Genomic DNA, 27,399 nt, shown 5'->3' with positions numbered 1-27,399 from the left:
ATTTATCTAGCTCGAAAATAATCCTCTTTTGAAACCTCGATTGCGATAAAGAAGGTGTTAACGTTGGGTTCTCAATATAGGTGCAGTCATGTTCTGAAAGCGAAAGCTTCTTTAATTATGCATGCAAGGGAAAAGTCCCTTTTTCCCGGAAGCGTTTTTTCGGTTTCTTAGAAGTTCACCTTCCATTTCATTGGACCGTGGTCCATATAACAATACAACGAAACTGGTAGATTCCCGGAAAATTCGCTGCGTTTCGATCAGAGCAATTTCATTTCAGAGGTTTACGATGTTCGTGTTATTCACGTCGAAATGGGTTTAAACAGCTACAGTCTTAGCACCTGATTGAGCTCCTGATCCTTGTTTAAAACTGGTATCATCAAGGAACGTGAGGTAGTATTTATCGAACTCAATTAACCAGGATCACATTGTACACGTTTACCTGTCTTTGATTCGATTCGGCCCGCGTATGAGACAAAAAGAACAGTTTAGTGTGAGGTTTCAAAGAAAGGGGCCGTTGTGGTGAACCGGATAATTCTACTTTTTCATCCCCTATGAAGAAACGAACGCGGCTGTTACAAGCGCGATTGCTTACACGGAAGCAAGAAGAAAAGCTGAAGAAGCATTATTTGTGCGGTTGAAATTATCGAGATATTTTCGGTGGTTTTGTGAACGAGATTGAGATTCTACGGTGACCTGAAAGGGATTTTTTTGCTTTCAAGTTCTTCGGAACGTTCCTGTACGCTGCTCGGAAGCAAATGCGGAAATGCAAAGCAGGAGGCAGATATCCTTGAAGAAGGATGCTAAATTTGGCATAAAGCCTGTATGCACGCCGAATAGCTTCGCTTTTGTTTTCGCTTGAAGTTACGCATTCGTTCGCTTGATAAACTTAGCTGAACCGGCTTCTCATAAATGAAATTCATGGTAACTCGTCTACATAATGTTTCGTTTTCCGGTGTGAACGATTTGTCGCGATAATGTTCGTATACCAGAGACGGATCGATAGCTGCAGGTTTCTGGCTCCACACAACATTGAGACATATAACTTTGCAGATTCGTTTTCCTTTTTTCACTTCATTCACCAATTGTTATGTTGTTGAGTGTTTCTAATAGGTCTAATGTCACGTGATGTTACAATTTCGCACGATTGGCCTTAAGTGGCATCCGACCTCTCACTTCAAGGAAAATCGCAAAACTCGTCAAAAAATCGTCAAATTCAAGAAAATAATTTACAATACTAACCTAAATTATACATTTCCCCAAGTTCAACGTCACTTCAAGATAATCAACCTAAAAACAAGTTTCTCCAGACGTTTGAAAACTTTGATTGTTTGTGCAGCCATTTTGAGTGTTCCAAAGACCATGATCCAATTAGTGTAGTTAGCGATATCAACTTCACTTCGTATCACCTTGTGTTCATCATCTTGTGTTCATCATCTTCCTTTCTATTTTCGTCAGTCATTGTCATGGGACAAAGTCAAGGGACTTTAGCTCTCTAAAATAGACTTTGAACAACCTCTGAAGCATTTTCTGTGATTATGATATATTTCATATGTAGATCTGCCCCGGATCAATCGCATTTCTTGTTTTTCCTCTCCTTTTTATTTCACAGCCTAAAAGTATTTCAGACACTGACTAGTATAACACATGATTATAGCATTAAATGAAATGTTTACAACTTGTACGACTGAAACCATGAGGCGACATGTTTACCGATGCATACTGCTTACAAGGATGTTCAAAAATCATCCACTGACTTCATTACTGTTGGTTATGTAATTTCATGAACTGAAGTGAAGGCGATTTGTTTTAATCTTAAAGTTTTTGTGTCTTTCTTTCACATTTTAAATCTGAATTATTTGCTCCCAGAGTTTTTTATTTACCTTTTCTGTTTCTAACATAACATCAGAGGGTAAAATTTAATCATAAAGCATAACTTATTCTAGATAATTTAGATACTTATCTGTTCCGTTGATTTTCAGCTAAACATGGTCAAGGAAAGAGGGTGCTGGCTTCAAGAGGTTCTGAAATATCTTTGACTGATTTAGGAAATCGATACACTCCATGGAAGAGCTTGTAGCTTTCGGCGGCTATAGAAGAGGTGGTGGCAGGGGAGCTCGAGGTAGTAGAGGGGGTCCTTGGAGAGGCGGTAGAGGGGGTGCTAGGGGAGGGGGCAGAGGAGGGCGTGGTGGTTATGGTGCTACAGAAACACGCCGTCCGATAAGGCTTGGATTCAAAGCCCTTAAAGACTTACAGAGCAAGACTCCAGATGAAATTGTCCTCGATATGACATCGAGTCGATGCTACCCGGCCTCTGAATTTTTATTAAAAGAGCAGACTCCTATGACAGATGACGTCATTGTTTTGATTGTGAGCGTTCTTAGCAAAGCATGCGATTGCAGCTCGAAGGAGTACCTTATTAAGCTGCTTAACCTGCTGCCCGGGTCATTGTTTCTCAACTTACACTTGAGACAAAATCTGAACAGGCTGTCCGCAAGCAGAATGGCACCTTCTGAAGTTGCAGACTATTTAAAAAATGTGATAAGAGTAATGAACGAACTGTTACGAAGATTTCCAAATGCATACGCTGATTTACCAATAGCCGATCTGTATTGTGGAGCAATGGTATTGTCCAATACAGGGAATCTGGTAGAGGCAAGCCTGATGAACGAAGTGAGTGAACTGATTAATTTGAAAACAGAGAAGGTTTCCGAATTGAAAAGAAAAGAAGACGAAAGGAGACAAGGCAGAGGAAGAGTTCGGAGAGATGGTGAGAGATATGTAATCTTAAGGTGGTACAACCCTCAAAAAATCAACATTTTTTCATGTTTTTTTACAAAAAGTTATCTATATCACCTAAATTGACACATGGAGACAACTGTATTTTTGCAGATTTTGACTTGATATTTTATTATTGCTGCTGAGAATTAGCAAATGATGCCCCCCGGTGGGCAACCAAACAAGAACAGTCATAACTCTTTAACATTAGATTAAAAATTCACAAAATTTTTAGACAATGATCTTTACATGCACCTGCATGCAATGAACTACAGAAACACCTCTCAGTCATATAGAATGGAAAATATTAAAGAAAACACAACAACTTTCAGGAATTGATAAGATGAGCAATCTCATTTTGGTCATTTAACAACAAAAGATGCACCTAAGTGTATGTTTCTAGTTCATTGCATGCAAAAATATACTGAGATCTCTCACTCCAAAAATGAGAAGAATTGAATAAAACGCTGGAAAGTTATCTTTGCTAGCGTGTCGGTAGTTTCATAAAATTCGAAATTGAGAGAAAACTGGTTTAAAGTTTTTAAACTGATTTTTTCAAGACTTGAACACAGTTTCCATGAATTGAATTGTTCAAAACTGACCAGGGCCATAGCTGACTCCTTCAGTTTGCTTATTATGGTCATCTTTTCGTTTTTTAAGGCCCCTAATCACTTTGCGTCGCTTCTTGGTAGTAGCTTTGCTTTTATGTTGTGCAATATTAACTCTAAGCTGGTCTTGGAGTCTGCAACCCTCCTCGGTATATTTGCCAGAAGGAATACCAAGGGCTTGGAAAAGCTTAATAATACTCATTGAACCAATATTAAAATAAGAAACAGCATCATAAAGTCCTAATTCTAATGTCTCCCTTCTAACATAAATTTCTTTTGGAATCCTTTGCCATACCATGCCATTCAAAGACTCATTTTGATTTTGTGTCTTGCCATGTAAGCACTTCTGCAATAAGTTGTTCTCACTAAGTCGAATATATTCAGGCTTTAGCTTGGCAATAACAGGTAAAGGAAGGCCAGGTCCATGCTTAAAGAGATTCGTATGGTTGGCTTTGTCCTTTTGATACTTGCACCAACTTGCACTACCTGTTGGGCAGTGGTCATGAAGTGGGCGTGCCTCACTTGAGGCACAATGCATGAGGCTAGCATGGATAGCTTTCTTCATTCCAGCCAAATTTCCAACATTGCACCTTATGGCAATGCCATAATAGTTCTGCAGTTTATCAATTAGACTATCTGTGAGTTTCCCTCTGCCTCCAAGGCCTGGATTGTCACGTTTTAATTTGCGAAGTGCAGTTCCAACCCTCTTCTGCACATGACCAATGCATTCTTTCTTTTCCACTAAAATTCCAGCATCTTGATAAATATTCTTTATCCTAGAAAAACTCTTGCTGTCCCCATCCCCATAAAATTCAGTGTACCTGAGATTGTGCAGCTCAACAGACCTTTGAAATATGCACTCTGCACCCTCTGGTTCCATAGCAGGTGCTGATCCCTGGAAATTTGACTTGCAAGTGGTGTGATCAGCTCTCCACATCTGATATTCGAGAGAATTCTTGTCCATTTGTTCATGCCGCTCACACTGTTTGCATCCTTGGCTTAGGGCCTCCACATCAAGAACCTTTCCTGTGTCCATAGATATGACAGTCACACAACCATTGCGTGACGAGTAGCCTCTCTTTTGCCATGTTCCGTCACAAGAAACACCACAGTTCACAGGTAGACCTTCAGAAGAATTTACATCCTTCTTGAGAGATAAAACTTCTTCTCCTGCCTTTTTCATTGTTTCCTTTGCAATCGCTTTCATGTGACGGCCGATTACGCGCGAGTTGCTGAGGAAAGCTTTCTCATTTGGAGGTGGAGGCATGTTCATAATTGTGCAGAATTTCCTTGCACCAGCATAACCCTTTCCAAGAGTTCTCATACCATAAACGATTCGCCGATTTACTTCAAAACTCTTTCCTTGCTTTTTTGATGTGCAAAATGAATGTTTCCATCCACACTGCTCGCACAGCAAACGCAAAGTTGACGCACATCCCTTCCGTTTCAAATTATCTTCCATAAACAAAAGACTGAAATCGCCGGATTCGCCACAACGTAGCAAAGAAAAAACGGACGATAGCACCTCCATATCACAGAACCTGAACCCTGTAATGGATGGACTGGTTTCCTCTTTATCTACCTTTATCAGCTTAGGCTTGGGTTTGTCTTCTTGGGAAGTTGATTGAAGCTTTCGATACGAAGCCGAAGATTCCTTCGCTTCGCTCTGATCATGGGAAATGCCGTCTGTGGATTCACGTATCCCACTCGAAGCGCTTTCGACAACAATCGACTCTTCTTCGTTAATTCTTGGACTATTTGAAAAGCGATTTCCATAAAATTTGCGCTTCTTGCGTCTCTGAGACGAAAATTTCGGCATTTTGATGATTGAAGCTCTCTCACTTGCGAAAATTCACAACTGAATGATTGATAATACCGGCTGTTCACCGAAATATATCAAAACGAGGCTGAAAGTCATTGTTGGGCCCCAGTCTCCCAATAGCTTACCCAAGACGCAATCAGCTTGCTTTGATCTGGGAGGAAATCGCACTTTTAGGCCCTAAAAGGACGCATTTAAAAATGCGTTTCCATGGCAACGGAACAACAGTGCCTTAGAAATTGCATTTTATTACTATTTCCTGACAAATTATTCACAAAAAGACATTTGGGGCTATTAAACAAAAGCCTTTAGAAGTGAAATCGAATGGAAAAAAAATAGACTCATTTTCAACAAAAATTGCATTTTTTTTTGTATCGTACCACCTTAATCAATAACGAGAAAGATATTCTTTATGCTGATAGTCGTTTTTAATTTTCAGTCGGTGAGAACGATGACTTAAACCCGCCTGATGATTTCCGAGATCTCAGTGTTATTCCGACTCAGGAAGACATTTTGACCGGAGAAAGACCCTTCCTCAGAAGGAACAAAGTTGACGGGAGCTATCATAATGCAGAACATTATTTAGACGTGCAGTTTCGGCTCCTCCGCGAAGATTTCGTGAGGCCCCTTCGTGAAGGGATTGCCAAGTTATTAGAACGTATTGGCTCCGCTAAGATTGGTGCACTACAGGACATACGGGTGTATAAAGACGTCCGGTTGCTGTACCCCTTGTGTACGTCCAACGGACTCCAGTACAAAGTAAAGTTTGACAACACGAATCTGAGGAAAGTTCGCTGGGAAAACAGCAAGCGACTTATCTTTGGTTCACTGATGTGTCTTTCTAAAGACAAGTTTGACAGTTTTGTGTTTGCAACTGTGGCCAATCGAGACGTCAAAGATTTAAAACAGGTAACTGAATTTAATGTCTCTTGTCTGGTACACACCTGCTATCATGTAACTCAGCCAATCTGTATGACTCCCTCATCATCATCATCATCATCATCATCATCATCATCATCGCCTATTGTAGTAGATGAAATCTGATTGGTTCTCTCATCAAAGTCTATTCAAATTTTGTTTATCTGTTATCCAGTGGTAACTGCTTGTTCGTCTGTAGGGTATCGTGGACATACAGTTCATCAAACTATCTGATAATGTGAGACTTGGAGAGGGTGAAGTGTATCAGATGGTAGAGAGCACTGTTTACTTTGAAGCGTATCGTCATATCCTTGAGGGGTTGAAAGAAGTTGAGCCGCATGAACTGCCCTTACAGGTAACCTATGATCAACGGAGAAATATCGAGTTCCACTTAGTTTCGTTTTGTTTTCTGTTTTGTTTTTTCCTTGTTTTTGTATTTACGGTGGTTTCTTACGCTTTCGTTCAGGATTGGTAAGTCAAAAATGAAAAGAAGTAAACATGATTTGCTAATAAGTTTCACCGTCTTTACTGGGTTGAAATCCTTTTTAGAAATCATTACTTATATCTTGTGATTTTTCCTCTCCTCTGAGAATTCTTTGTCATCTTTTGTTCATCAAAGGCTCTAAGAATATGTCATAAAATCTTGTAACATTGCTGCCTTCACTTGCTGTTCGTCTCGTGCTTAAGCCACGTCAAAACAGCACTATGCTTTAAAAATGCCTTTTGATGACATGAATAAAAACGTGGTGCTTTACAATCACGATACTTCGTTGTACATTTCATAATAATGTCAATAAAACTGCCTTTTTCTTTTTCTTCAACGCAGAGATACATCGTTAGTTGTGAGGAACATGTTGAAGCACCGGCTTACTTGAGGAACAGGTTAAGAGGACAAGTAACATTTGATCTGACGCCGATAATGAGAAAAGGAAATACGAGTTTCAGCTCAGGAAGGTATTATTTCAGATTGGGAAGGAAGTTAGTGTTTATTTACATTTATGAGGGGTCCAACGAATGGACTGAATTGGGACTGGTGGTGATTGTAAAGGGAGATAGTAAGTTTCAGCCGGGAGATAATTATGTGCATTTGGGTGTGGATACTGCCACTAATTGGCCGAGGTCTAAAGATCAATGTATGGCATTGAGGCAAAGTGGGGAACAAGGCGGATATTGCAGGTTTTGATGGCCCATCGAGATTCTTTGACGTATGGCAAAGTAGCTGGCAAAATTATTACATGCTCTTCCATATGAATTGTAAACTATACAGATTACTGGTTTGTTTACAGCACGAGCTCATTAAGAGAATTGAGGGCACGACTTGCGGGTTTGAGTGTCAGGGATGACGTGCATAGAGGTTAGTCTACTGTTTTATACTGACACACAAAACATTAAGCATGATCAGCTGAGTGCTTTCCTCTAATACTGGTATACAAACATAATTCACCTTGACTTCTTTTATTTTGCATCGTAGGAACTGACGTTCCACTTCTACATCTTGCTTACTGGCCATCGGCAGAAGATCTGGAACTAGATGACTCTCAGTACAAGGCTTTGCAGATGGCGCTGACCAAAGAATTCGCGGTTATTCAAGGACCCCCGGGTACTGGAAAGACATACATCGGTCTGAAGGTAGAGTAACCCTTATGACCAGTTATCTAGTCCTCGACAGAGTTTCCTATTTTTTCCTGTCATGCAGTTTTTCCTCAGCCGGGTGTGATTTACTAGGACAAGGGAAACTCTAGACAAGATCAAATGCAAATCAACAACAACAACCACCACGACAACAACTAAACAGAATGAAATTCTTACTGGAGACTCTATTCATTAGGTCATGTTTCAATCAAATTCTGCTGAAATTAAACCATAGTGATTGCAAACCATACCATTAACCAATAAAGACTCACAGAAAATATTCTAGGCCCAGGTTAGACGTCGCGGAATTCGGTTTTGGTTGCGGTTTGGTCGAGTAGGTGATACAAATATTTTGACCAAGTGCAAAATAAATCTAATACACTTTGGTTTTGCTGTTATAACTTCTTTACAATGGTGCAAAAGTGGAGTTTGTGTCGGCCTTGGGTGCGTTCGTGTATGCTTGGCCTACAAACCGGTTCTATTTACCGTAAAGCAGCTAGAGGCGCCTCTGATGTGGCAGAGCTTGCTTGCAGGCCCACTTTATCCGGTTGACCCACCTCTCCGTGGAATATTTTAACCGTTTATTATTTGTTTCAAGTAGTAGTGTCTAAGTATCGGTTTCGTCGGCCCTGAAATTGTTGAATTCTGACGGGAGAAATAAAATATTTATTTTTATTAATTAGTTCATTAATTGTTCATTTTAGATCGCAAATGTTTTGTTGCACAACAAGTTGAAGTGGGACACTGGTACTGAATTTCTTGATGACGAACGTGACGTTGCCCCTCTTGTGTCTGAGCGTCGCCCAATTCTTGTTGTCTGTTACACGAACCACGCGCTCGACCAGTTTCTGGAAGGAATCCAAAAGTTTCATCCCGAGGGGATTGTGCGGATTGGAGGTCGGAGTCAGAGTGACACTATGAAGGCGTGCAGTCTGTCAGAGTTGAAACATCGCATGCATAAGGTGAACATCCAGTACATAGATATTTATATAGATAAATCAAGCAAGCATTTTTGCCACTTGCGATATTGACACAGTTACACTTGCTGAACGCGAAACGCTTTCTTATTGTTTTGGAATGAGCAGGATAAAAAAGCTCCCTTGCACATCAGAAGAGCCTACTACGATGCTCATCAAGAAATGGATCACACCACGACAAAGCTGCAAGGGGCCGCTGAAGATCTGAAGAAATGCTATGAAAACGTGCTACACGAAGACGCCCTGCATCAACGCGTCCCCAGCATGACCAGTGCTCATTACGATTCTTTGAGACAAATTTTTGCGGGTAGAAGCGGACACAAGGAAGGCGCAATGTTGTACTGGCTGCAGCTTTCTATTAATTCGGCAGATCCTGGACAAGGAGGTAACGACATTGTTTAGTAATTTTCCCTTTACAGTAAATTGTCGCACTTTTTAAATTGCCTGAATGTGTGCTGGCATCATAAAGGAGGATGATGGGTAAGTTAATAATTTCACCCATACAGATATTTGGAGTCTGTTTAGGATAAAAATTAAAGAAAATGTTTTAACTTCGTCACATCTGTGACGAGTGATTCCCTTCTCTCTGTATTATCAGTACAGTTTCGAGCTTGCATTTGTAGAAGGAGCACTTACTGTTACCGCAACCGTATGTAGCAAATTTAGAAGTGTCTATCAATTTTATCGCGAAATTATCTCTGTAATCACTTATGTAATAAATTAATCGATAGATAAATTAATTTTATTGGCCTCATGGTAATATATAATACGAGACAGTACAGAAAGACTACTAAAATTAGTCGTTAATTTTAAAGAGAAAGATGCCAAAATCAGCACTAAAGATGCAGTGAAATTCTTTCTTCATATATAAGTTCATTTCCTTCCACAGATTTAAAGCCGGTTGCTATGCTCCCTCTCAACAAGCAAAGCGCTGGTGTGGATGTTATTTCTCGAGCTGATTTAGCCAGCCTTTATAACGTCACGTGGTCCCCAGATGAGACTGGTTCCTTGCAACTCTCAGGAGCACCTAACTCGTTTGTAATGATTCCAAACCATCCCGGAAGTGACTTAGACACCCGAACAGCAATCACGCTTTTATTGGAGGTGTTCCCAACCGGAAACAGAGGATCAATTCTGAGCTTTCACGAGGATGGCTTGGGACTTCAAATAAGTCAAGAAGGCGTGGTGGATGGGAAAGGAATCCTAACAGCACGGTTTGTGTGGAGAGATATAACTCATCCGCCCGCTATTGAGAAAGCTGTGTTAAATATGAACTCCTGGAACTACATTGGGGCATCTTATGATCATGAGACTGGCATTGCACGCCTATGGCATGATGGGAACGACGTAGAAGCAAAGTTTCTTGGCAGGAAACAGGAACTTGCAACTCAGTTTTCTATCAGGATTGGAGCCTTAGAAAATGCTGTACATGTACGAGGTTTTCGAGGAAGAGTCGCCAACCTTCACATATTTGCCGAATCCCTCGGAAAGGAAAGTGTGAGGGCTATTGGTGGAATTGTCTCTCAAGGTAAATAGGCTTTGTTTTGAGTTCATTAGTGCTAGGAGATGCATCGGTGGCTTTTGAAGTATGACTTTCTTTCTTAAGCCCTGCTACACAAGCCAAATGACCCATTCTACCAAGGGGTATCCCAGTTATATTGCTATAAGAGACTAAGAGTTTGTTGCTCTTCTTAGATGGAATGTTCTCCGACGCAAGTTTACCCCCAGCATTTCCTAATGTTTCCCAGACATTTCAGACTTAACTCGGCTTCTCAATCCGCAGTCTAGGGTGCTAACAACAGACCACCATATCTCTCATCAGCTAGAGTAGTAATAAGAACTCGGAAAGTGCAGCTGGAGCTCGCTTTCAGAGTCGCTTTTAGTTGCTGAACTTAGTGGTAGAAGGCGTATATTTTTCTTGTTTGTTCAATCTTAAGATGGAGCAGGAGCAGGAGCAGAAGCAGAAGCAGAGGAAGTAGAAGAGGAGGAAGAGGAAAATGAAAACTCGGACGTGTTGTATGAGGCGGATGTTATGCAGGACCAGAGGGTCTTGGACATTGATGACGTCAGAGTGTACGGTTCCAAAGTAATGCCGGGAGGTGGAAGTTTGAAAGTTTTGGATCCTTTTGCTTTCAGCAAAGGAGCTGAAGGTGGATGGCAAATTCAGAATCCTGAAAAAATTAAAAAGAAATTAAAGAGGACCATGGTTCTCGAACTGAGCAGGAAAGATGTCATGCAAGCTGAGAGAGCGAGAGCGGTGAGCATTTTCTTCTCGATCGGTATGAGTTGATAATCAGAGTGGTGCGTGTTTTCTGGACCGATCGCTGAATAAAGTAAAGCGAAACCTATGCAATCCCAGAATTCTTTCGACACTCAACTGATGTCGTCGCCCTATTACTAATTTTAACCTCTGGCAAGCTTCAAATTAATTTACTTAGTAAAATTTAACTGCTACATCAGCTATTGCTCGCTCTCGAATTTCATCACTTAACGTCATTGGTAAGAACTTTGATTAGATTGATGCACTGAACTAAATTATGATTACGCATATATGAGGAAACTTCAAAGTAGGTTAGCCACAGTCATAGAAATAAATATATAACACGACACTTAACAACTCCAGTCGAAAAGCCATAAAGTAATGACAAGGCTGAGTCAAAAGATTTGTCTTTTGTTGATTAACCCAGGTTCAAAATGTCTGGAGTTTGCGCCTCAAAGATCGGTGGTGCCTGTATCGCCGATGGTTGATGGATCTGGCGGAGGGATACCGTCGCACTATCTCAATGTTCCAAGAAAAATTTGAAGAGGGAGCCAAGCGACTGAAGGATGTAAAAAATATGGAAGATTTTGAGATACTCAAGAACGCTGATGTCGTGGGCATGACAACTACTGGTAAGTCACGGGGTTTTTCAGTGCTTCATTGACACAAAGCTGTGCTTTGAAAAAGGCTCTGCCACATTTTTTTTCAGGCACCAGGTAACAGCTTTGTCGAATGCCCGGTGTCTGAAGTTTCCTTACTGAGCATTTTATCGTCATTGTATCTATAGCTTAGAAGATATACATAGAAATATTTCAAATGCTGGAGGAACGGTAAAAATCAGAAAAATTATTCAATTTCATTATTTTTCAAAGACGTGTATTTATTGCTAAGGTCATAGTAACCATTTCGAACAAGTTAAGGGAATCTCAGCATCTATGGAGTAGATTTTTGCTTTAATTATGGTCTTTTACGACGATTATATATGAAGTAAATCATATTTTGAAATTTGGATGAGGCAACAAGCGATGAACTGATCTTCACAGATTCACAGCCATCAGTTACTGCATTTCCATTTTTATGTACTAACGATACGATCGTTGGCTATGTCAAAGAAAAACTTAGGATACACCTTTCCTGTCACGGTGAGCCTTAGCTTACTCATAACAATAGAATGAGGTTAAGATATATTTAGATTTTTATAAATATCATGTATACAAGTATAGATTGTGTGATCTTGTAATTTAGGTGCTGCAAAGTATCGCAAACTTTTGCAAAGACTGCGTCCACGCATAACGATTGTGGAAGAAGCTGCTGAAGTATTGGAGTCACATATTGTCACATCGCTAACTCCCGGATGCCAACACTTGATTCTGATTGGTGATCATCAGCAGCTCCGGCCCAATCCTACAGTTTACGAACTCGCCAAAGACTACAATCTAGACGTGTCACTCTTTGAGAGAATGGTGAAGAATGGAATGCCTTATAAACGGTTGCGATTACAGCATCGGATGAGACCTGAAATTTCCAAAATGTTGGAGCATATTTACTCCAATCCAAAATTGGAGAACCACGAATCAGTGATGAATTTTGAGAACATCAAGGGAGTGGCTCGTAACATGTATTTTGTCAACCACGCCGAGAGTGAGGTGAGTGGGCCGATAGATATACAGGGGCAATGATTGTTAACATAAAAGATAAATTTTTTCTGTTTTGTAATGAGCGTGGAACAAAGAAAAAAGTTCTGTTTAAGGCACTTGATCTCAAAATGTGAAGAGAGGTTGGAGCGATTGTGTGAATAGGTGAACAAGTAAAGTGGAAACAATTGAGTAGGTCGCCTGCTGCGCATGTACAGGTCTTTATGCTTTGTGGAATTTAATCCGGCTACTGAACTTGATAATTTCGTGTTTTAGGATATTTTATGAGAGTAGTCCACTGAGGAAGCGCGTTGCAGTTCTATCTCGTTCCCTGATTGTTAGAGAAATAAATGCATTTGTGAGCTTGGGGGGCGTTTCATACACCTGTTCTTTAGTGTTCTCTAATATTCACGTATCCTTTTACTTCTAACAGGATTTTTTAGAGGAGGGAAGGAGCAGGTCAAATGAACATGAAGCCAAATTCATCGCTGCCCTCTGTCGCTATTTCATTCTCCAAGGCTACCAAAGAGAGCAGATCACAGTCCTTACAGCCTACACTGGACAGTTAATACAGCTCAAAAAGGAGATGCCCAAAGATTTTTTTCGTGGAGTTCGAGTCTGTGCGGTAGACAACTTCCAAGGAGAAGAAAACGATATAATTCTTCTGTCTCTTGTTCGAAGCAACGAAGAAGGTAAAATCGGTTTCTTGCAGACAGAAAACAGAGTTTGTGTGGCGCTATCTCGGGCAAAGAAAGGGTTTTACTGCATTGGAAATATCAGCCTTTTGGAAACAAAGAGTGAATTATGGAGCGGGATAATTGACGACATGCGTGAGCGCGGTTATGTGGGAGATGCATTGCTACTCACCTGCCAAAACCATCCCCAAAATGTGATACAAGCATCGCGCGGTGAGGACTTCAAGAAGGCACCCGAGGGAGGCTGCACCGTTCCATGTGCGGCAAGACTCGAATGTGGTCACGTATGCGAGATGGTGTGTCATCCAACAGACCCAGAGCACAAGGAATACCAATGTAAGAAACCGTGCGCTAAGACCATCTGTCGTCGGAATCACAAGTGTCGCAGGAGATGCTATCAAGATTGCGGGCCTTGCATGGAGCTTATGATGAAACGTCTACCATGTGGTCACATCCAGGAGGTACCTTGCTCCAAAGACCGTTCTGACGTACAGTGCCAGTCACGTTGTTCAAAGATTCTACCTCGCTGTGGCCATCAATGTGCCAATAAGTGTTGCGAAGAGTGTACTGAGAAGTGCACTGTTGTTACTAAGAAAAGATGGGCGTGTGGACATGAAAACGATGTAGAATGCCATGTTAATCCACGGTACAGTCCATGTGAGGCACCTTGTGGAGTGATGTTAGACTGCGAGCACCCTTGTGGCGGTGAGTGTGTGTTCCACGTAATTTTATATATAGGCGGCTATTTCCTAAGTCATTTGTATGTATCAACAAAGTTGAAATGGTAAATTGGCCACCGTTTCGGGCCACCGTTACTGTTTCTTAAGTCAAATGATATTTCAGTTTTTACACCTTTCTGAGACATGGCCAAAAATAGTAAAAAAAAAAAAACGTCTAACGGCAAAAATTAAAATTTTTATCTCTATATTTTCGGACTCAGAATTGAAAAGAAATGCAAATGATTATTGGAAGAGTTACAACGGCCCCAAGACTAATGAAATTATATAGCAAATTATGATACAATCTGAAATGGAAAGAGTATGCTTTATTTCAGTAACAACTTTCCACGCTAAAATATGTTGAGAGACGTATTGTTTTCAAGTTCTCAGACATTTTTGTCCACATTCTACGCAGGTAGTTGCAGTGATTGTTTACGCGGTCGAGTTCACCAACCTTGTAAGGCATTGTGTGGCCGCACACTGTTCTGCGGACATAACTGCTCAGAACCCTGCACCAGAAACTGTCCGCCATGCAAAGAAAAGTGTGGTAACAACTGCAAGCACAGCAATTGCGCGAAGAAATGCGGCGAGCCTTGCGAGCCATGTAACGAGATGTGCGTTTGGCAGTGCCCTCATTACGAGTGTACGAATTTATGCGGCGAGTTGTGCGATCGCCCTAGATGCAACAGGCCATGTCCAAAGCTCCTTCGATGCCTTCATCCTTGCATTGGTCTCTGTGGAGAACCATGTCCAAATAAGTGCCGAGTGTGCCAAAAGGACGAGGTCACAGAGATCTTTTTCGGTACTGAAGATGATCCAAATGCTCGATTCGTTGAACTGGCGGACTGTGGTCACGTGTTTGAGGTGGAAATGATGGATCAGTGGATGGATCAGGCCGAAGTAACGGAGGATGGGAAGCCCGTTGACGTTCAACTCAAGCTCTGCCCAAAGTGCAGGATTCCGATTCGTACCAGTTTGAGATATGGCAACATTGTCAAGAAGATTCTCGCGGACTTCGAAAGAATAAAAAAGAAAATTTTACTCAGTAAAAGGCAGCGGGAACTTAAAGTGTCGACACCAAAGGCAAACGTGCTGAAGATTCATCAGTTCCCCGAAGACCGGGAAAGAATTGAAAGATATCTCGAATCTAGGAGTTTGACGGATGAACAAGTGAATGTGTTTGAAAATCAGATCAACCTGTTGATTTTCCTTCAGACTCTAAAAGATAGCATCGAAAAAGGAAAAGAAGCAGAAGAGGGGAAAGTGAGAGGATTGGTATCTAGGTATCCCTTGTTGAAAACCAAGGAAGAATTAGACGGTGAAATCGATAAGCTCCGAAACCGTGTTATGAAGGCTCGGGTTCGCTTCAGCGACCAAGAACTGGAAGAGCTCAAAGAAGAAATGTACAGGACACAGCTTCTTATCGACTACAAAATGCTTAGGATGCAGCTAAACAACCGGGGGAAAACATTAGGACCTACTGACACCGCATCCTTAGATGCTGTTGGAAGAGTGCTGGATTCTGAAAAGAAAATTGGTAAGGACACGTGAAGTAAATTACAATTTTGGAACATTAACATTTTATTTGAAAAAAAAATAGAATTTAATGTGGCTAACCACTTGTCGAATGCCTATTTAAAATTTCAAACTCTTACTTTGTTTCAAATACGGCAGTTTCCAAAATCATGGTAGAGCAAAATTAACTATATAGCATTTTTTGAATGGTAGATTAGCGTTTCAATCTTTTACTGCAAAGCATAGCAGTATAAGTCTTACACTGACTTAAAACCTGATCATCGAGCTGGAAAATTTTACTTTCCGAGCATTTCTTCCTCCAAAATTCTTTGCAATGTTGACAGGAGGGTGGATGGATCAACAGTGAAAAGAGGAAAGGGAGTAGCCACTGAAGTGTGATTTGTAATTTTAGTGACTGTAACATTGTTGCCCTTTTCCAGAAACTGTAAAAAGAACTAGTTTCTTTTCTTAAGTAACAAGAAAACTGTCGTATATTTTTGTTCAAATACGGCACTAATAGTGGGTGACAAGTGAAAAAAATGAAGTTTACTTCTTAACTGACCTTTTCAGAACGAAAGCGTCGAGAGCTATACGGGTCTCTAATTACGCGGATCAGACGCGGTCAAAATCTCGATGTTTACTACCAGACGGTTACAAAAGATGAAAAAGATCTGATCGTGAAGGCCATGGGAATGGCACAAGGACACTGGTTCAAGTGTCCCAACGGTGAGTTTGAATAACACGATTTTAGTCCTATGAACTTTTCTTGAAACCTTCGTAATCTTGATCCGAGAAATGGGAGAGTTTCTCAGGTCGTTTCCTTTTAATCACAGCCAAATTTTGAACAGTGGAGGGGCTGAGAAGAAAAGAACAGAAAGTCATTCCTTCACAATTTCCTTGCATGGGTAAAAGATTGATAGAGGAGAGAGGCTTGACCACAAATTTGCTCCGTAAGGAACCGGGTAGCGAACAAAACGCTAAAGGGAGACTTCACCAGTGTATCAGGCACGCAAAGGAGTCCAATCGGTTTCTTCAGGTGACAAGATAGGGAGACTCATCAAAATTACGTTCCTCTAAACTGCCCTATTTGTTTTTGTTATTCTTTAAGGTCACATCTACTGCATTACAGAATGTGGTGGAGCGATGGAAGAGGGCAAATGTCCAGAATGCGGCTCGAGAATCGGTGGTCATAATCATCAGCTGCGATCTGACAATCGGTTAGCTAGGGAAATGGATGGGGCAAATTATGCCGCCTTTTCAGACATGGCTAACATCCGAAACTTTGATCCTCGCGACTTTATGTAGATTGAACTTGTTAAGGGTGTTACTTTTGCAGATTAATTTAACCCTTCTTTAAAAGTTTATTTTCCATTGTTATTGACTGGTATTGAAGTGAGGGAAAATGAAATTTACTGACTGACCACGTATGAAATTAAACCGTTATCCCAGCAAAGCGCTTGAAATAGGTAAGGAATCAATCCGCCAAAATGGTATCAAACTTAAATTTGTGAGAATTTTCCTATTAAAGATAGGCAGTTAGGAACCAAGGAATGGCTAAAGCCTTTACCTTCCAGGCTTCGAAAGGCTTGTTGTTTTATATTTTCATCAGTCTCTAGGAGGATTTTTTTATTGTTCATTGTTTTTTAAGTCATCAAAAGTTGAAGACGAAAAACGAAACAAATAATACCTGGAAGTAGCCCAGCCCATAAGGTCGAAGTTCCAACTTGGTTAATTGCCTGAGTCCCATTGTATCTGCAAAGCGTTAACAAGTACGGGCTTTGATTGGTTAGATGGATTTGGTTTTGCATTATTTTTGCTGTTCCAGATTTAGCATTGGGCTGAGTTTAAAATACCAATGTAATTTCATAACTTTTAATCCTTTTTGGAAGGAGACTGCAAATGTCCCTGTAATAGGGACCTTAAGCAAACCACGACGGCGACGGCAACGAGGACGAGGAAAAACTGAAAAGATCTAATTAGCAGAACAATAGCTCGGCACGTGTATTTTAAAACTTACTACATTTCTCAGCCGTCCTTTTGCAAAACGATAACGTGAAATCAGCAAAATTTGCGTCGTCTGCGAACGGAAACCGCACCGGCAAATTATTGCAATTTCCATTTGCAACTCAACGCTACTTTTATACGTTATGTTTAGGTTGAGTTGTGGCGCCGTATGAGATGGTAAACACATGCAGCCATTTTCCAAATGCTAATTAAAAGTAGAAATTCATTTTATAATCGACGTCTTCCTTGGCGTTGCCGTCCTGACTGCTAAAGGTCCCTAATATCTAGTCAGAACATACTGAAAAAACAGTCTCTCCCCTTTAGTTAGTGTTGAGAATCAATGTGTCAATTTTGAATAGCGATCATCCTTTGACGCCTGATACTATACGCTATAAAGGAGATAAAATGATTAACAGTACTACTTATAACGAGACTGATTCAAGCTGTGCATACCACAACACTGAAAAACCTGTCAAATGGAATGGAGCAAACACTCTCTACAGATGCATCTAACAAAAAGGACGGGTATTGGAAAATGGGAAATGTAAAATTGCAATAGCATTTTTTTTTTAGTCTTTCTGTTTAATTGATGTTCTTCTGGCGATTTATCGATATTCAAGTTTTTTTCTTTTATTTTTTGAGACGTTCTCCGTGAAACTCAATGGAAAAAAAAATAAAGAATTGGTGATAGGGGTAGACGTTAGCCTGGCTATTTTTTTCGATATCTCAATATCTGAGGCTAGGCAAGAAACGGAAAAATTTCAGTGAAATTTTCAGTCCTCTTTTGGTTAACCATGTTTATTCAATTTCCTGTCTATACAACGTAATCGGAGCAATTTTTGAAGCACTTTCAAACGTTGCATAGAGCGTCTGAGCCACATATCATCATATTGCTCCGAGGAGGAAATCGAGAAGTACCGGCGCGGGGTTAAGGCAATACTCAAATGTGTCACTGAGAATAGGAACACGTAAATTTGTGCAGCCCAGCCTTACATCAGATTCACTAAAAGTGAACTTCAACGAGAAGTGTTGTAAGGAAGGCAGAGTAAGAAGGAAGCGCTTAAAGATTATTCATTTGCTGCTAAGAAAATAAAACGAACCCTATTAAATCAGAAGGCAGACTCGATTGTTTCCGATGTTGAACGAACCTACTGTGCGTAACTCGCTTTTTTAATTGTTTGCCTTTTAAATGAGATAGCAATCCCTTTCCTTATGGCAAAACTGAAACTGGATCCTTCGTGTATTCTCAGGCAGAGTGATGATCATTATGTGATCCGTGCAGAGCACCGTACTCTATTATAGTCATATAATAAAATTTCTATTAACTGAGTTAGGTCTGGTCGGCCATGAAAATGTTTGGCTATTGGTCTTTACACACGGACCTCACCGTGCTAGGTAGGTACGTCATGAACTCGACCCAAATATTTTCTCGAGTGGCCCTTCCACTCTATTATTCAGTGATTTTCCTTTTCGCTATCCCTGTTTCTCTATTCGTATAGTAAGTCTAATGAGAATCTATCAAACAGGTTCATAATTGCACACGGTATCTGGCCAGATTCCAACGTTCATGTCCTAAACCGTTTCTCATCTGCAAGTTTTCACCGTTTTTGTAACCGGTCTGCAAACATAATGAAGTGGCTACTATTCCCGAAATAGCATTGGAACTCCCGTTCTATTTCATTTTTGAATCGCCCTCAAAGGTTAGGTTCAACTGAAATCTCAGTTCAGGCTGCCTTTCAGAGGAAATGACCTCATAATTCCCTATTTCCCGGAAGCAAGTTTCCACTTTCTAAGAAATTTTGCTGCATTTTTATTGGCTCTCGTTTGAGTGGTCCCATATTGATAGTTCTATATCTGTGCTCTGGAAAGATCTTATGAGGAAGTTTATGATGCAACAATGGTATGTGACGATTGGGCAAAAATCTAAGCTATCATGTAATCTTTCATAACAGTCGTGGCTTGCTCGTGATTGTTGGCTTCGTCAATGTAAGGTAAGTAAGAACTGAAACGTTCATACGAATATTCAATTATCTGAATTTAATATTGCAGTCAAAATGTCTAGAGTATCTGAGCCGTATTGTGCTTTGCATTGTATAGTTTGTATCTAGATCCCATTTCGCTATTTTAAACGCTATCAATCGGTGCCGGATTTGAGTGCAGAGAATAGAAGGAAAGTTACCGATATATACGTTAGAAGTTATAGACAATCGCAAACTCAGCCGTCGCCATCTCGCAAGGGATCATTTGCATAAAATCTTAAGACCTAGTTTGCTTGGACTGCTATCAATGCCGCCTGCCGCAAACACATATAATTTATAACATCTTTTATCTGATAGAAAGTAGAAATAGGTCGATAAAATAATTATTTCGGCCACTGCTGTGAAGAGCTTTAGATTTGCCTTTGTAAATATCTAATTGTGATCTTGAGAGTAACGAGACAATTTGTATGACAGATTTAACATACATTAAATTCATGACTTGTGACCTAGTTTTCGAACGTTAACACGTTCGGTCGAATCTTAAAAATAGGAATCGCTTAACGTTAGGCCGGTTATGTTGAAGAGAGCACTCCATCGAGGACAGAAATAAAGAAACATGCAAAACATCTTTACGTGATGTTTTTGAAGAAAGCATCCAATTCGTTCGAAGTTCAATTTTAAAAGACCTTAAAACAATTCTTAGGGTGAATATCTACAAGATGATCTGATTTTATAAGCCGAGATTCATCGGAAACTATCCGTGAAATGAAATTTTATTTTTATTTAATTATTTCTAAACGAAAGTTAATGTGGCGTGTTTCCAATCAGAGTGGTCGGGCTAAAAGTTGGTAACCGTCGCTTAAGCATTCGTTCTTAGAATGAATTATGTGTATCTTATGATGCGAGTGTCCATTTTCATGTCATTGATAATCCCAGACTACTTTGTACTGATCTGGTCTTAAATCATGCCTTCAACGACTTTCGTGCGTTCTGTTGTAAAATTAGAAATTACTTGCATAGTTTCTTACGCGTAGCTAAAGTTTTACAGGGTCATAGATGAGAAAATGTGTCTCTTCATTTGCACAATTAATGCCTACAAGATAATCTCTTGATGCATATTAATGTCCAGTATTTTTTGTTGTTCATAGTAGGAGTCTTTCCAACTGAACAAAGAATCTCAGTCCACATTTGTTGAACAGTACAAGTGTTTCTCTGGCTATTCTTATTCTAATTTCACCATCATTTTCATACTTATACCCAGAGAAAGTAAAGTTGCTAAAAAGTCTGGATTGTTTATAATCAGAACTGGTATCAACTTCTACTTTGTTGCGAGCACATGGGTGGATAAAAGCTAACCGACGTTAGAGCATTAATTCACCAGAATTCTGAACGTTTTCGTATTTGATGTGGTTAGCTATTCTTTAATACCAAGTGAATGACAGACTATTTATAAAATGTAGGGTCATCGACTCTCTATGCTCCGATGCATTTCTTTTTAAAGTACGTTACTACATAAAGGTCTTCAAGTTAAAATTTCACAGTGATATTATTTGCCCGTGATTGCGGTTGATTTGCCTTTCCAGGACCGCATGTTGGACTATTGTTTCGGTTTTTCTAAAGTTTTGGCTGACGAATACAAAAGATCTAAAAGTTCCGCCAGAGTTTTCGAAGCATAGACCTGATTTCAGTGTAATTTACTTTTCAAATGAGTAATCTTCCTATAATTTTTGTCAGATACATCCTGATGGAGCAAACCAGGAGGGTTTATAAAGGACGAGGAGGTCGTAGAGGGAGAGGAAATGGAAGTTGGAGAGGTGGTTGGCAGGGTAGTAGTACAGGTAAAGCACGCGGAGCCATTGGAAATAGCACCGGGCAGGAAGTTAGTTCAGGTAGTAAAAGAGTAACCGGAGAGGTGACTGATAATGGTTGGCCCGGTGGGAAAGAAAGAAGGGGTGGGAAAGGCTGGAAGCGGGATAGTCGTACAGGTTTTGGAAGGGATGAAGGAGAAAGAGGAAGTTGGAGAGGTGGTTGGCAGGGTAGTTCGGATACAAATGGTGAAAGGGATGATGGAATAAGAGCTGGAGGAGACTCTGGAAGACGCACTGGGCTGGTTGGTAGTTCGGGTGACAAAAGAGATACTGGAAAGGTGACTTATGATAGTTGGAGCAGTAGAGGACTTAACAGAAGAGGTAACGCAAGAGAGAATGGAAGAGCACAAAGAGCAAGTAGATCAGGTGGTGAAAGAGGAAGGACAAGAGGAAATGGAGGAACCAACAATAGCCATCACAAAACATTAGGTTGTTTTTCAGGACCCTTAGAGAATCAGTCTGAGGGACAATTAAAACTCAAGGACCTTCAGAATCTGAAGAACAAAAGTCCGGACGAGATTGTTCTCTTCTTGACATCAGAAGATTGCTTTCGGTCTACCGAACGCTTAGTAAAAGAGCAGTCAGCAGTTACAGACGACAACATTGTGTTATTGATGAACATTTTCACGAAAGCTTGCTCTAGCAAATGCAGGGAGGATCTGTATAAGCTTTTAAGTCTATTACCAGGGTCTTTGTTCCTCAATTTGCACCTGAGGCGTCACCTGAACAAGCTATTTGTAAATCCAATCCCGCCTTTTGACGTGGTTGCGTATTTAAGAAACGTTGAGAAAATGATGAATGAATTGCTCCGAAGATTTCCAAACTCTCACTCTGATCTTCCGTTGTCCGACTTGTATTGTACGATAAGGTCGGCGTCCGATTCAGGGCAATTGGTAGATGAAGAGCTCGTGAAAGGGGTGGATGAAATGATGCAAATGCGAATCAAAAAAGCAGAGGAGTTGAAAAGGAAAGAAGAAGAGGAAAAGCAAAGGAGGATGAAGCCACGGAGAATTGGTAAGGATATCTCTTTACTTTAAGAGTTATAAGCAATATTGCTGCCGTCTTTAATTGTACGTTTTTGTTATCAATCAATTTTTTTCTCGCTCTCTTAGCCGAAGATAACGATGATGTCAATCCGCCCGAAAATTTCCGGTGTCTTAGTATTATTCCTACTGAAGATGAGATCCTGACAGAAGGAAGGCCTTTCATCAGAAAAAACAAAATTAGTGGGGCCTATAAAGACGCGGAACACTATTTAGACGTACAATTTCGACTCCTACGAGAGGATTTCCAGCGGCCTCTTCGTGAAGGGATCACAAAGTTGTTAGAGTGTTCTGGCTCCCACAAGATTGCCTTACAGGACATACACGTGTATGATGGTGTACGCTTGCTCTACCCTGTGTGCACGTCCCACGGTATTCGTTACAAGGTCGAGTTTGATAACTCTAAGCTCAAAAGAATACGGTGGGAAAACAGCAAACGGCTTATCTTCGGCTCGTTGTTGTGTTTGTCCTCAGATAGGTTTGAAACCATTATGTTTGCAACGGTGGCCAACAGGAATATCTTAGAGATAATACATGTAAGTTGAATATAGTTGATAAAAAATTAATTAAAATTACATGCATGGGATGGCAGTTTCCCACTCTTCTTCTCTGTTGTTCGGCAAAGTTTCTGCCATCATTACTCTTTCGCAAACCTTTCCATTGTTTCCATACGTTGCCCTGGAACGAGTTCTCTATTTATTGAAACATTTCTCATCCTTCATTTGGTGAGGAGTCCTGCCAAAGCTATCGAAGAGGTTTCAGAGATCTTGTAACCTTTTATTAGGGAATGTCATCTGGACACAATCCACTAAGAATGGTTGCCAGCCTCACTGAGCAAGCTGAAGGACCATTTTCTCCTCCTTTGTTCAAGTAACTTTCGTCTAACGTTTGGCCATTTTGGCAGATTTAGGCTTCTGAACAGGTGTGCACCCCGCCCACAATTATACAAACGTATTGATGGAAAAAGTGTTTTTTAAGATGCACTGGTAAATAATTTGTCTCGTGTGCTTCTCTGTTTAAGGGTATGCTGGACATACAATTCATCAGACCCATTGATAATTTGAGACTTGAAGAAGGTGATGTGTACCAGATGGTTGAGAGCACTTCCTACTTTGAGGCCTATCGTCACGTGCTGAAGGGACTGCAAGAAATTTATCCAACTATGTTACCTTTTGAGGTACAGAAGATCTCTCACGTGTAAATACCGTTACAGTAGCTCTCGTTTATATTGAGTTGAGTTGGAAAATTCTACATTTTTCAATGGATCACATGATTCAGATGATCAAACTTTTCAAGACTAAAAGTAGGTTCGAAAGTTTATTCTGTTTTCAAATGTAAAACCTGATAGTTTGCTTTCATAAAGCGCACACAACTTTTTCATCCTACTATTTACCTACAGAAGTACATTGTAAATTGCCAAGAAAATGTCGAGCCCCCTGCCTATCTAAGGAGTAGACTGCACGAAGATGTAACTTTTGACCTTACACCTATTATGAAGAACGTGAGCCAGGATAATACTGAAAGGTGCGAGAATATCCGGAAAAACTTCATGTTCCCGTCGTGAGGGATTTATCATTATTAACATATAGTACGCGCGAATATTTTGCGAGTTGCGTAGTATTTTTCTGAACCCAATGAGACGAGGAATAAATACAGACGGTGAGTAGATTGTCCGCTCGTATTTATGCATGTAAAACCATCGAAAAAAGGACTCATTATTCCCCTGTAATTTCATTTTCTAGTATTTTGGCCCCTGGTTCATGAAATGTATCATCTTACGAATTTATTTGAGCATCGTATCGATTGCATATGCCGCGAGCGAAAGATGAAAACAATACAAGCGTAACCATTGTAGTATTTGTCATGACTAACAAAAGATTCAGTGAGATACAATGAAATATATGAAGTTCATATATTTTTTGCACTGCGGTATTAGATACATATGATGCACGATCCTCGCAGTAGATAGCGCTATTTAAGCTATTTAGGTCAGTGGTTCGAATCCCGTAGAGGCCTGATTTTTTTCAGGTCTGATTTTCGCTATTGCTTAAATAGCGCTATCTACTGCGAGGATCGTGCATCATATGTAAAAGATTCAGTGATGAGCTTAAAAGTTCATTGCTTTGAAAGTCAGGTTTAAAGAAAGATTAAACCGAAGTTAGCATCGTTCATTGCGGCCTTTTCGCAGTTCCGCTTTCCGTCCATATTTTTGCCCAGATTGTGGCGTGTTTTGTAAGTTCTGATGCCCTAATATGGTAAAATGGCGTAATAGTGGAATAAGGCTTACGTCATATTATGACTTGAGCAGTATAATGCAGTTCTCGTCCAGATTAGCCTAGTCTCCCTCGCAGCCGTTTTTTTTTGGATGTCACGCAACGCTCCCCCAAAAGAATGCTGATGACAACCGAACTGCATTCCTTTCTCATTGTCCGTGCGGTTTGGTCGCGGTCTATTGAACAGACCAATCACATACCAGAAAATCTGAATGACGTAAGGTTTCACGCGAAAATGTGGATGTGGCAGATGTCTAGCTATCATGTCGGGAGAAACACTGAAGAAATTTGTCGATGAGAGCCCGAGTTTCACATGTTCATCGTTGTGCCCTGGAAAAGATAGAGTATATATTTTGGGAAAACTTCTCACAATTTGGTTGAAATTATACCTACGCTTAACATAGACGTCAACTGCTACGCCAACGACACGAACGCTAGATTGTTCTAGCGGTTGTTAAAGTTTCAGCGAGCAACTGAGAAAGTAGAAAAAGATAAAAACTGAACTGAAACTCTTTATTCGCACTATTTCAAGAGGTTACTACAAGTTATAAAAGTCAGAATATATAAGAAACAGTAAATTACATCAATAATCAAAAGGAAATACAAGACGCCTTTCAATCTAGGCCAAGGGCTAAACGCTTGCTTCGACCTACAGATGGAGATCAGGAGGATAAAAGCACGTGCTTGCCGTCAACAAACCGGGCGAAGCTTCGAGAACACTGCAATTTAGGTCGGCCAACGTCTCCTACACTACTTGTACTTCTTCATTTGCCAGTCCGCTGCTAGCTGGAGCGAACCCGTTTAGTTATGTTCGTGGCTTCTTATCACCGGTACAGGAAATCGGCCCGAATTATCGAGTGTTTCCGCACGTTGGTACAACGCAACAACAATAGACCGGTTCACGCTCTTGAGTGCATGCTGGGTAATTAGGGCAAGCAAATCCAAAATGGCGGACACGCTCGGCTACACTCTTTTGCTTGATCTGAATACTTAATGAATATCGGCTTTGTTTCAGAACTGGTCGCAATTTTTAGTATTGACAGTTCAAGATAAAAGTCACAGCTACATTTTGAGCTCTGTATTTTCGATTTTAATGCGTCAAAAAATAAGATATATAATGGTTAACTACCGATGTTGTGTTGGAGGTTGTAACAACGACTCAAGATATCCAAAAAAGATAGTGAAACGGTCACATGTCGAAAATCTTCGCTGGCATTTTATTCCGAAGGATCCAAAGAAAAGAGCCCAATGGATTGCCAGCATATCCAAAGGACTTGTTGGATTCGAACCCGGCAACTACAAGACTGTTTGTTCGAATCACTTTCAATATGGAAAGCCAACGTACTCCTCACCAACTCCAACTTTGTATATGGTGCCAAGTGACTCTAACAAACCTTCACCCAAGAAAAGAAAGCTTGTGGCAAGACACGAAGTTGTCTCTACTGCTGAGGCATCCAATAACTCAAGCTTCAAAGAAGAAGGAACTCAATGCTTGATAATAAATCCGCTAACATACGGAAGTATGAAGTTTGCTGATTTAACAACAGAGCAAGATGTCCAGCGTTTCACTGGATTCCCTAACGTAGAAACATTTCAATTGATGTTTAATACACTCTTTGAAAAAGCCATGTGTATGCACTACTGGAAAGGAGACAAAGAAAGTGCTTTGAAGGACACCACCAAGCCCAGGTCAAATAATGTACAGAGAGCTCTAACCTTGGAGCAAGAGTTTTTGCTAACCATGATGCGAATCAAGCTAGGACTCTTTGTATTTGATCTGGCTTTAAGGTTCAAAGTTTCCGAGGCGACTGTCAGCTCTGTCTTTACCACTTGGGTTAAGCTGATGTCTAAAGAATTAAAGTGGATGATTTCCTGGCCAGATAGGTATTTAATTCAAAGAAATATGCCTGATATGTTTCGACGATATTACAGAAAGTGTAGAGTCATCATTGACTGCACAGAACTATTCTCTGAAACCCCATCAAGCTTAGAGAATGCGGCAATGTGTTGGTCAAATTACAAACAACACTACACGTTAAAGTTTTTGATAGGGATAACACCAAATGGCCACATATCATTTGTCTCTGAGACCTTCAGTGGGAGGTCATCTGATGTTTTTATTGTAGAAAACAGTGGTTTCTTAAACTATCTTCAGCCACATGACCAAGTTATGGCAGACAGGGGATTCAAGATTCATGACCTGTTAGCATACTACCAATGTTCTCTAACAATTCCACCCTCCAAGCATTCCAATCTCCAGATGTCAGGTGCTGATGTTAGGAACACATCACTTATTGCTAATGTACGGATTTATGTCGAGCAGGCTATCAAGCGAATTAAAGACTTTGCTATGTTAAAGCAAGAAATTCCCATTAGCATTCTTTCCCATTTGGATGACATAATCATCATTTGTGCAGCAATATGTAATATGAAAAAGCCTTTGAGTACATAGATTTCATTTCATCAATTATGTTTGCATTTTGTACCAGTCCAAAATGTTCCCATTCAATTTTCTCACAGGTTATAAGCTATGGTAGTCAAGTTTATTTACACATCTTCTAGAATACAATTCCTTTATGGAATTACACAAACATGTTTGTATATAGCTACAACAATGTTCAAACAATAACTTTGAAACTTTAGTAATACTAAATACTATAATGTTTTGGTTTCATCCGCA

The 27,399-nt window shown here is 40.3% G+C and overlaps 3 protein-coding genes across 3 annotated transcripts in view; 2 read left to right on the top strand and 1 right to left on the bottom strand.

The window, feature by feature from the left end:
* Positions 1 to 229: 229 nt before the first annotated feature.
* Positions 230 to 18,252, top strand: LOC111346767 (NFX1-type zinc finger-containing protein 1). The gene is made up of 17 exons (XM_088752052.1): positions 230 to 390; positions 1,980 to 2,767; positions 5,642 to 6,111; positions 6,320 to 6,475; positions 6,947 to 7,074; positions 7,407 to 7,474; positions 7,592 to 7,749; positions 8,457 to 8,714; positions 8,838 to 9,114; positions 9,619 to 10,257; positions 10,667 to 10,986; positions 11,417 to 11,621; positions 12,235 to 12,635; positions 13,057 to 14,023; positions 14,453 to 15,574; positions 16,123 to 16,278; positions 16,661 to 18,252. The coding sequence occupies exons 2-17, from the start codon at positions 2,062 to 2,064 to the stop codon at positions 16,855 to 16,857; spliced, it is 6,228 nt and encodes a 2,075-aa protein (XP_088608178.1). The 5' UTR covers positions 230 to 390; positions 1,980 to 2,061; the 3' UTR covers positions 16,858 to 18,252.
* On the bottom strand, positions 2,891 to 5,249 carry LOC148742145 (uncharacterized). Its single transcript, XM_088752061.1, has one exon. It carries the CDS (start codon positions 5,200 to 5,202, stop codon positions 3,367 to 3,369), a length of 1,836 nt encoding a protein of 611 aa, XP_088608187.1. The 5' UTR covers positions 5,203 to 5,249; the 3' UTR covers positions 2,891 to 3,366.
* Positions 18,253 to 19,228: 976 nt separating the features above from the next.
* The window catches only part of LOC111346768 (NFX1-type zinc finger-containing protein 1), a 33,374-nt gene continuing 25,203 nt past the window's right edge, over positions 19,229 to 27,399 (top strand). Inside the window, exons 1-5 of the mRNA XM_022954037.2 lie at positions 19,229 to 19,547; positions 21,270 to 22,417; positions 22,516 to 22,982; positions 23,468 to 23,623; positions 23,846 to 23,970. Coding sequence (XP_022809772.1) covers positions 21,280 to 22,417; positions 22,516 to 22,982; positions 23,468 to 23,623; positions 23,846 to 23,970 — 1,886 coding nt within the window. The 5' untranslated portion in view covers positions 19,229 to 19,547; positions 21,270 to 21,279. The remainder of the gene's footprint in view (positions 19,548 to 21,269; positions 22,418 to 22,515; positions 22,983 to 23,467; positions 23,624 to 23,845; positions 23,971 to 27,399) is intronic.

The sequence above is a fragment of the Stylophora pistillata genome, chromosome 1, assembly GCF_964205215.1.
Source record: "Stylophora pistillata chromosome 1, jaStyPist1.2, whole genome shotgun sequence".
NCBI lineage: Eukaryota > Metazoa > Cnidaria > Anthozoa > Scleractinia > Pocilloporidae > Stylophora > Stylophora pistillata.
The sequence above is the reverse complement of the archived record's forward strand: the minus strand, read 5'-3'. Positions and strand labels throughout refer to the sequence as shown.

Bases quoted from the DNA above. Each gene is read 5' to 3' on its own strand.
- LOC148742145 (XM_088752061.1), bottom strand. From the start codon at position 5,202: ATGCCGAAATTTTCGTCTCAGAGACGCAAGAAGCGCAAATTTTATGGA.
- LOC111346767 (XM_088752052.1), top strand. From the start codon at position 2,062: ATGGAAGAGCTTGTAGCTTTCGGCGGCTATAGAAGAGGTGGTGGCAGG. The intron at 2,768-5,641 runs GTGAGAGATATG...TTTAATTTTCAG, and splicing joins AGGAAGAGTTCGGAGAGATG to TCGGTGAGAACGATGACTTA. The intron at 7,475-7,591 runs GTTAGTCTACTG...TTTGCATCGTAG, and splicing joins CAGGGATGACGTGCATAGAG to GAACTGACGTTCCACTTCTA.